Source organism: Epinephelus moara, chromosome 14 (assembly GCF_006386435.1).
Source record: "Epinephelus moara isolate mb chromosome 14, YSFRI_EMoa_1.0, whole genome shotgun sequence".
In the NCBI taxonomy this organism is placed as follows: Eukaryota; Metazoa; Chordata; class Actinopteri; order Perciformes; family Serranidae; genus Epinephelus; species Epinephelus moara.
This window is the reverse complement of record NC_065519.1, coordinates 41,448,240-41,458,640: the sequence shown is the minus strand read 5'-3', so window position 1 is coordinate 41,458,640 and position 10,401 is coordinate 41,448,240. Positions and strand designations below refer to the sequence as shown.

The following is a 10,401-nucleotide window of genomic DNA, read 5'->3' as shown; positions in this document are numbered from 1 at the left end:
TGATAGTGTGCCTACAGCCCCACAGTGTCATTTACCTGCTCAGACGAAGCCACAGACAGTTATTCATCCTGAAAATCTTCAATTTTTTACTGACTTCAGAGGCCCATTACTCTGTCTCTGTATCACCTAGAGTGTTTCTGACACTTTCACAAGAAACTTCAGAGAGTTTTCTGACTACATGCATGCATGTAGTCAGAGCGGTTCAGAAGCTACAGTCATTTTAATTTGGGAATGTCATTTTAGGCATTTTTGCTGCAAAATGGGGGTGGAGTACAAGAGGTTTTAAGTCACTCTGATGATAAAGTCACTAATCACTGCGTTGCCACGTTGCATGTGCGCATGCTTCATAATGTATAAAAACTTTTCAGTCTCTGCAGCCAGTGTGCAGTTTATATTGCTCAGACAGCTCCATGTTGTCTGCCTTGACGATGATTTTATTCAGCTGTTGATTCTATAGAGTGTCAGGGTAAAATATGCTAATGTTACCGCTGAAGTTGATTCCATTGCATGTATTAAGGGTCATCTGTTAATACTATTAATCCATTGTGCTAAGGGATAACAGTCATTCCTGTTCTGGGGTGGTGTTCTGACTGTGTTAATTTTAGCAGCTAGAGGAAACACAGTATAAGGGAGGGTGGGGATAGTTTTCCTGGGACATCTAATCAAATAATAGAATCACAAAAAAAGTGTATTTGAGAACATGCTGCCAGCAGAATAAAACTTCAGCCACTGAGGATTCAATCAGCGACTTTTAGGTTTATTACTCTTATCATAAAAACAATGTGACCTTAAAAACAAAGTATGTGTCTCATTGTAGGGTGGAAAACAGTAAAAATAAATGCATTATGGGCTGCTAAGTGCTGCAAATCTGGCACACATAACACAGACTATAGGCTAAACATACCCAGTTTTGAGATGGAGTATGTCATGTTGAAATAGTCTTCAAAGTAGTCAAAGATGACCTTGGTTGTGTTGGCTGCATACTCTGCAGTTGCTATCTGACTTGGCTGGGCGTAGATTCTCAACTGTAAAGGCAGAGGAGAACAAATCACGCAAGTTAATTCGATATCTTTTCAACTGATAGCACTGACAGTGACGGGAATGGGAAACTCACAGGAATTCCTCGGGCAGAAGTTCTTTCCACATGACCGAACTGGTGCACAGCAAAACATACCAAATAGGTACTCATTGGAATGGACTTCTGGAAGGTGGTCTTCACTTTATTGCCAGGCAGTGGTTGAGGGGTGCCCTGGAGAGACAGAGAAAAAAGGCTAATGGGCTAATGTGGATGTCACTCAGACTGTAGAGCTGGGTGGATCCCCTGGCCCCAAAACAGAGGCCCCAAAACAAGATTGATTCCTCTGCTTTTAGTATTCAAAGCGTTTCCATCGAGCCTGGCTTCCTCTTTCTTTGTTTTTTCCCCTGGACCATGGGAAAGTTTGAGTAACTATGCTCCTTCTACCTAAAGCAACCATTCTCTGCACCAACAGGAATGTAAGCAGTTTTATTGGCAAAGTAAATCTGTACATACAAAACATTCACAGCCATAATTATAAGTAGTTAGAAGTAGAGCTGTACAAGTGTGGGATTTATGTTGAGTTCAGTTGATGAACCACATGTTTCCTTTAGAATAAAAAACATGGACAAACCCTTTGCTGAAGAAGTCAGTTAAATTTACTCAATAAAAAAGGAGGGAGTGGAAATGTTGGCACTGTGCATCTCTGCGAACCATGGATACAGTACATTTATAGGCTTCATACGTATCATATCGACATTTGTAAAGTGATGTAGTACATGAGTTGACTTTGTCATGTGGAGGTGGAGTGGACGGAGGATGGTGTGACACTTAGGCAAGATGCCTGTCAATCCACAGACCACTGTTCGAAACCAATAAATGACAAAACCAGACATGTTTTAGCAAGACATCGCAGTGTTTCCAGCAGCTTTTTAGCCACCAATCATAGGTGCTTTGTAGCAACCCGTGAGTGTTTCCACCTGGGATAGTGCCATGAAAAGAGGCTGTATTTTATCAAAAGATCACTGCATTTCTTGCTTAGGTAGTGCTACAAAAAGCGGTCGTCTTTGTGGAGACATCACAAATCACAAATAGTGCCAAGAAAGGTGATCGATTTTTAGGGAGACATCACTGTGTTTCCACTGGGGACAGTGCCATAAAAAGCAGTTGTTTTTTTTATCGGGATATCGCTGTGTTTCCTGCTGGGATAGTGGCACAAAAAGTGATTGTTTTGTACATCACTGTGTAACCCCTTTGAATAGTGCCATGAAAAGCAGAGTTTTTTCATTAAGACATCGCTGTTGTGCCACTAAAACCTGGAATTTTAAGCCAAAACACAATCTTTTTCTAATCATAACCACGTTTTTTGTCCCTAAACCTAATCAGCATTCAGTGTTTTTGAAACTTCAAGTTTCAGCATATCCGCTACCTAATAACGTACAAATGTAATGTATCCGTAGTTTGCAGAAATGTACAATGCTAACATTTCTTGTGGCAATTATGGTACATCGTTAAATTCTGAGGCTAAAACTACAGTTCAGCAACCTCAACAGTTTATGGTCCACGAAGAAGACATCAAAGAGCCTGAGTAATTGCAGGGTAGAGCTGTTACCTATTGTAGCACAGTGTTATAACAGTAATACATATACAGGTTGATTAAGAGCAATAAAAATGCTGTGTTGTCATCAAAGCACTGTTTGCATGCTCACTATGGAAAAGCTAGAAATACTTTGCACCACAGAGGTTAGACTGATGCCTTATTGATTGTATTTTGAAAGGAATTTGGGATGAGGAATAACTGATATGTTTCGCAAACACTACCTTGGGTAACTCTCCTTACACAATCTATTAATGTAGAGAATTCCAAAGCCTGACAGATGTGCCAGGCCTACTTACGATTGCAAAGCACCAATTGGGCAATCACTGTTCAAGGAAGGGGGTTAGTGAGAGGTCATGTTGCCCTGGGCAACATTGAAGTCAAAGACCCATCCATACAAGTTGAAAACGTTGCAATGTTATTTTAGTGAAAAAATGTTTGTTATATGACACAACATGAAGTAAAAGAAGCAAAACTAGAGTGAAATATTCACTTTAAGGTGAAAATTGACTTCCTAATGGGTTCTAAGATCAGTCAGAGACTGCTCTCATACAAACACATAATGCAGTGTGTGCATTGCTAGCTAGCCACAGCTAGAGTTTGTATAGTGTGAACACTGGCTGTGTAGGCCAAATGAACAACACATTTGTGCAAGCATGGCAAAGAAAAACTGTCTTTGTGTTCAGTCAAAATGCACTTCTCTAGTTTCAGGGCACTGGTTTTAAGCACACTGGCTGACTGACTTTACAAACTGGGTCATTTAAATGGAACAGAGCCATTATGCATTATATCCATTATTGTACATCTGAGCTTCTCCTGCTATGATAAGTAAGCATAAGGGATAAGCCTGTACCTTAGCACCAGCTGGGTGCAGTGGAAGATAAGTTGCCAGCTACACCAGTTGTCAGCTTTGGAGCTGTTGAAGTGTTTTTATTCCTTCTAAGTATTTTTTAACTTTCAACTGAGTACAGCTAACAACTCGCTCCTGCTTCCACTTTTGTTGTGAGCATGCCCAAAATGTCTAACCTTTAATCTTATTCCAATACATTTAGGGCTCTCTATGATGCTTTTGGATATGTAGCATTTTGAAAGTGAACATCATCTGGGTTTAAAATGATAATGCTGACTTGAGTCCTACCTCAGGTGGCATGTTGGACAGAGCTCCATAGGTATCATCATGAGTGATGGAAATTTTGTAGGTGGCCTTCTTGTTAGGTTCATCAAAGCAGGGAAATGACTTGCGAGCGTCTGTTGGCTCATGATCAGTCGCAGCAATCTTTCTGGTGATTAAATGAAGGACATGTTATTAACATTAGTTTATTTTTTACTTTCTTTAATTTAACCTCAATTTAACCAGGAAGTCCTCTGAGATGGAAGACCTGGCCAGACAGCATACCAATTACAGTTTAAAGAGAAATACAAAACAACAGGCAGGAAATACAATCATCAAACACTCAAGGAAGAGACTAAAACTAGTTTTATTTCTCAGTTACATGGACTTTTAACAGGGATTTAAATTTTTTAGGGACTACATTTTTAAACTGTATTAGGCTCTGCTGATTACTCCAAGTCGAGGGAGAAAAGTAGGAGAGGGCTGCTTTCCCCAGCTCAGTGCAAACCCTTGTGAAACTGGTAAGAAAGCCACCTGGTGGAATGAACCTGAAGACCTCTTATAGGTCTGCATCAGGAGATTATATGAGGGCAATTTACCCATCACGTGGTTGGGTTTAGGCAACATAAGCACGTGGTTGGGTGCAGGTAAAGCACCAGCCTCCTGGGTGAGTGTCATCTAAAAAAAAGCCGGTGGTTGTTGGGCCCATCCACCACCACTACCACCTGCCCCACTTGGACTTCCGCTGCCTTAACTTTCATCGTTGTCCACTGACGTTTCCCCATGATGCTGCCAGGCGCTGTTGAATGATAGCAGTGACTGGCTGCGCATCATGCCAACGTGAAAGGACGGCTTTTATTGTCAGTGTCTGATGCTGGACGTCACTGACCAAGCAGCGTTTTTTGACATCTTCAAAGTGAGTTGGTTGCAGCACCATGTTTCTACAGTAGCTCAGAATGGACAAACCAGACGCTGTCTCCAGATAGGGCCATTCACGTTTTAACATCTTCACATTGGCCACCATGGATAGCAGCCCCTCCATGACGAGCAGTATCAGAAAAACACAGATTTTATTACGTGAAACTCCTTTATTCTGTATTTTTACCCACGGAGTGGTAGATACCTCTGTGGATAATTCAGCTGATGGTAAAATCCTCCAGCTGAACAGTGCTTGAGGGATGCTGATTGATATTGTGAAACTGCCTTCTTCAGTGTTTTTACACATTTTAATTACCTAGTCCATTTGTTTTGGAGAGGAAGAGACCTCTGCAGATAATTCAGCTCGTGCTAAAAACTCAGTTACTTGATCAAGCCTTATCCCTGACGAACATCTTATCTACCTCTGAAAAAAAAGTCTTTTGACATGAGGCCCTAAACACTGTGGACTCATCTTTATTTTGAGTAATTTTAACACTTAACCCTTGAAGACATGGCTTGAATTTATGTCTGTTAAGTTAAAAGGACTATAAAATATTTTCAACCCTATTCTACAGCATAATCCATATCTCTGCTGTCCATCTCCATGCTCACAATGTATGAGATACTGGATTCAGCCAATGAAACGATGACTGTTTGGAACATACTGAGCATACAGGACTCAAGTGTATTATGTCTCTGGTTTAAAATGTTTCTATGCACGGATCATTTTTTTCCCCTGCAGTGTAAACATGTGTCACCATTGGAATCCATTGTAAGTGATATGAATCCAAGCTGAGCCCAGCTGCTCTCCATGAGTTTCTACAGCCACTTAGAGTTCAAGAGTGTTTGTTTCTCAAAAGATAAATTATTGAGTATCACTTCAATAAAATATATGTTGGTAACTCTAGAATCAAATTCAAGATGTTTCCTCTGGTGCATTCCAGCATTGTGCACAGTCTCCATCAGTAGATTGAGTTTGCTCATGGAGATGGATCATCTATAAGCTCTACAGCTGTTAAGATTTTATCTATCTTTTGGGTTTTGGGTTATTGAAAAAATTGAACCCTCTTCTCGTGGTGGAGACTTTGAACGCAAACTCTTACAAGCAGAAGCACAGTGGATACACTACTTAAATACAGTTTCTCCACAGGGCCTAGATTAGTCTCTAGATTTTCAGTGCTTCTTGACAGGACTGCACACGCTTACCATTGCTGCCTGAAGAAGAGTTTGACTCGAAAAGCGTCGCAGAGTGGCAGAGTGGCCTGAGCCATGTTTAAGCCTGTATGTGTTTTTTGGCCTGCCTAACGCTGTTTGCTGCAGATGTGAGCCATTAAAGGATGTGTTCTTCACTTCACAGTGGCTTCCCTCTTTTTTAATTTTTCTCTTTCTTCTTTTTATGATTTTATCTATCACCAGCCTGATCCTCTCTGAAGTCGCCAAAACCCATCACTTTGTCAGTGATTTCAGCATTAAAGGGATAGATTAAAGGGATTAAAGGGACCGTGCATCATCGATCACCCTGAGCGCGCACACATGAGCGCGGAGCACAGAGAAGCAGTCAGAGCTACAGGCTACAATGAGGCTAAAAACAGAGTCATATGACGTTTTTCGAAACAACTTTTTATGTCGCGGCTTCAGGACACTTGGATCACTATGGACGAGCAGTATGGAGATATTTTGTGGATTCAATTTTGTGTTTTTGGACGTTAGTCTGGGGCGCCGTCTACCATTAGGTGTGCTGGCCACTCCCCCCACTGATCTCCGCAAGGGATGTGAGGACTCTAAAACTTCACCTAAGCCTCCATCGGCATATGGGTGAGTAGATAATGGCTGAANCACTACGGATGAGCAGTATGGAGATACTTTGTGGATTCAATTTTGTGTTCTTGGACGTTAGTCTGGGGCGCCGTCTACCATTAGGTGTGCTGGCAGCTCTCCCCGCCGATCTCCGCAAGGGATGTGAGGACTCTAAAACTTCACCTGAGCCTCCATTGGCATATGGGTGAGTAGCATATGGGTGAGTAGATAATGGCTGAATTTTCATTTTTGGGTGCACTATCCCTTTAAGCACTGATACCAAAAGCCAGCTTTCAGGGTGGTATGATACTCTACCAGGTGGCATCACTTTCTAATGCAGCCAGATGGAACCTTTCGGAGTGTTGTGGGATAAACCAACCAATTTAAATTTTCATTAGAATAATTTATTAATATGCTGACTGGGAGTAAATGATCACTTTCACACACAAAAACCTTACATGGCAATAAGTGTTTTATATTTGCTAGAAAAAAAATGTTGTGCTGTCATTTCCAACTCGACAGTGACTCTGCAGTCTTTACATGCACTAATAACCATGGCTGTTACATCACAGATGACTGAGAATCCTTGTCTGCATTAAACACCCTGCCAGGATTATTAACTGGCTTTCAGAGATTCCTCTGATCAGTGCAACTTTAGCCTGACTTTGGCTTTTGATAAAAGCATATCTGAACTTTGCTGAGGTTTTCTCTTGTCCTAACTTCAACTTACAAAACTGGAGAAAGACAAAGAACGAGAGGGAGGATTTGGAAAGAGTGGGATTTGACCCTTGGATACTGAAAACACTGCAGTAAACACAGTCACAGAAACTCTGCTGATGTCTACATCAATTTGATGCACAACAGCAGACATCATCATTAACTGAAATCTGAGATCCTAACCCATAATTATAACAGCATGTTCCATGGAGCATCTGACACAATGCTGTTGGATTACTTGTACAGGTCATGCTTTGATTTCTGCCCGCAGGATTTATTAGTGCACTTTCATTTATTCTATTGTCTGCGGCTACTGTACTATGCTGCTGCCAGACGCATACGGAAAGAGACAAAATTATACAGCAATTGTTACACCCATCACTGGTTGCTTATGAGTTTTAGAGTGTGAATCCTGTTTTATAAAGCTTTGTGTAGCCTGCTTACTCCTCTGAGTAGTCGATCCCCAACATGCCTGGTCTCTTCAGATCATACAACAAGTCACCACTGGTCTTGCAACATGTTCTCTGCCCAAGTCATCACATATTGCCGCTTTGTCAGTGGCCTTCCATGTCTTTTCTTACCCTCTAGGTATCCCCTGTGTTTGCTGTTGACATTTCAGGATGCTGCAATCAATGCAGGGATGTCAACAAAAGCACGTGGTTAGGTTTAGAAGAAAACATCATGGCTTGGCTCTATAATCACACGGGGAGCGAACACCAGGCTCCCGTGTCAAAGACCAGGATTTGTTGGACCCATCCACCACCAACCCCGCCCACCAGGGACTTTCCAGCTCTACATTTTACATTGTTACCTGCAGTGTTTCAACATTATGCTGTCCAGCAGCGTATCATACTGCCACAACAGGTTCCATCCAGCCAACTGGCCACGTTACAAACTGATGCCACCCAGCGGCGTATTACACTGCCACAGACAGTGGCTTTTGGTGTCAGGGGTGTAACATCAAAATCACTGACAAAGCACCGGTATATGACGACTTTAGAATGAGCGCGGGTGTTTTGCTGTGCAGGTTGTTCATGGACCCTACCAGTTATTATCACTGTCAGGTGAAGGTTATGAATCTCATATATATTCTAATATGTGGAATTTTCAGGTAAATTTGAATTTGGAATTCCCCTGCTACTACTCAGATCAAAACCTGTTCGATTATCTGTAAAAGTACATTTCATTAAAGGAAAAATGATCATTTGTATCTCAGTTACTCAGCTCCATGTTGCGTTACAGTTGTAAAGAAAATGTTGTTTTTCCTGCATGCCTCCACAGCAAACAAAGAATCCAAAAACAGAAAAATTCTTGATGAGTTGAAGTAAACACTGACCACATTTAACAACAGCAAAGCTATATATCAAAACATAAGTTTACAAACTCTTACACAACTCGTGCAGTATAATCCAAATCTAATTTATTCAGTCGCATGTTCAGGAAACACAATCCCATACATTTTTACTAAAACGAGCTCTGACTGGGCCCAAAAAATCAGGCCTGTCCCAACATGACCCTGCACAGTTTCTGACCAAGCCTGACCCTTGGCAGCAGTTTTGAGCCCATGCCTGATCAAAACCCCAAATTCAGCTGTGAAAGGAATATACATTATAATTTTTAATATTGACTTGTACACTTGTACAGGTGCACTACTCGCTGTGCTTATATCCATTTAACTAATTCTTTTGGATTCTTTGTTGTTGAGACATGAGAAAAACTGTTTTCCTCTCAGAGTAGATTAAAGGTAACACACAGCGAGTAACTGATAGTGCCCTGAGATGACTTTTGTTGTGATTTGGTGCTATATAAATAAAACTGAATCTAAAAAAATAGATAGATAATCAATGAAGTAACGTTGCTGTGCCTCGTGCCTAAATGCGCATATACTTGGCGTATCTGGAGATTTAAATAATCAATGAAGTTACTGCTTCCCAATTTTTATTCCCCTGTACAGTGATTCCCTGCAGAGCTACAGTGGAAGGATCATAACAAAAAATACAAAAGACTGTAACGTTAAGAGATATCTGCCTGAGGTTATTAAATACCTGCAGCGAGCACCTCACCCCCCACCCCGCAGCAGAAACAATAAGCGCGTTTCCCCATAAAGAGAGATGCTGTGCGCATTTACGCACGAGGCACAGCAGCGTCCCTTTTATTATTATTATTATTATTATTTATTATTTATCTGTCTGTCTATGCAGTAGGGGCACATACAGGGGCGTTGTTTCAGCAAAAGCTAAGGTATGGCAATATGACAACTTATGAACTTATATAAAACTTCACTTTGGTCTTTGACCTGTCAGAAGTACATACTATGCTATTGAAAACTGTTTCAAAGGACATGAAGCTGTTTCTCACATTCATNGTGCTATTGCATTATACCAGTAAAGCCCCAGTTATCTGAATACCAACCGAACGGGCCATTTAACCAACAGTTACAGGCCGCCACACCTAAATATCGCCATCCCGACGGTCCGCCATCCTGAATTCTGGTCCCTGAGTCCTGACATTAAGCTACGGCGAGCCTGTAGAAGCTGTATTCCCCATGCATGTCAGCGATTTTCACCAGGGACGCACGCGAGTAATTCAGGCTGACATTACCTGTTTTTCAGCGAACTCTTCTGGTAATTTCATTAAAAGGCATGGCATATAGGTCCACACTAACTTATTATTATTATTATTATTATTATTATTATTATTATTGGGTCTTATAAGAGTGGGTTACAGTGAGTACCGGGCCATCAAATCACAGCATCCGCGGTGAGAGGACACGGAATTGTGTGCGCTTTTACGCACGCGGGTGTAGGTGATCACGGATATTTGATGTGGGAAAGATGTAGCCAGATGTATTACCTGTTTTAGATACGTGGCTGTCTGTCCGTCCATCCGTAGTATGAGTCATGTGCACCACTTCATCACCGACCCGTGCGTAAAAGCGCAAACAGTCCCTCAAGGAGGGACAGCCATGAGGCAGTGGATGAGGAAATAATAGCCCGGGCGTTTAATCGGACGGGCGTTTAATATGCAATATGGGGTCAAACTCCCGGCGGCTATTAGGTGCCCTGCGGCTATTAGGTGCCCTGCGGCTATTTGCCACCGGGCGACTATTTGGAAATATATGGTAACTCACTCAAAACTCGCGGAGGAGCGAAGTGGCGAACAATTTGATTCACTAACACTCGTATTCACTGATGAGCATATTATTGACCTATTTAAGTGCAATACAATGAAAACAACCAGCCAGTG

The 10,401-nt window shown here is 41.6% G+C and overlaps 1 protein-coding gene across 1 annotated transcript in view; it reads right to left on the bottom strand.

The window, feature by feature from the left end:
- enpep (glutamyl aminopeptidase) overlaps nt 1-10,401 on the bottom strand; it is a 32,742-nt gene that overhangs the window by 18,753 nt on the left and 3,588 nt on the right. Inside the window, exons 2-4 of the mRNA XM_050061773.1 lie at nt 3,751-3,892; nt 1,115-1,249; nt 905-1,025 (exon numbers count right to left, since the gene is read on the bottom strand). Of these exons, the coding sequence (XP_049917730.1) occupies nt 905-1,025; nt 1,115-1,249; nt 3,751-3,892 (398 nt within the window). The remainder of the gene's footprint in view (nt 1-904; nt 1,026-1,114; nt 1,250-3,750; nt 3,893-10,401) is intronic.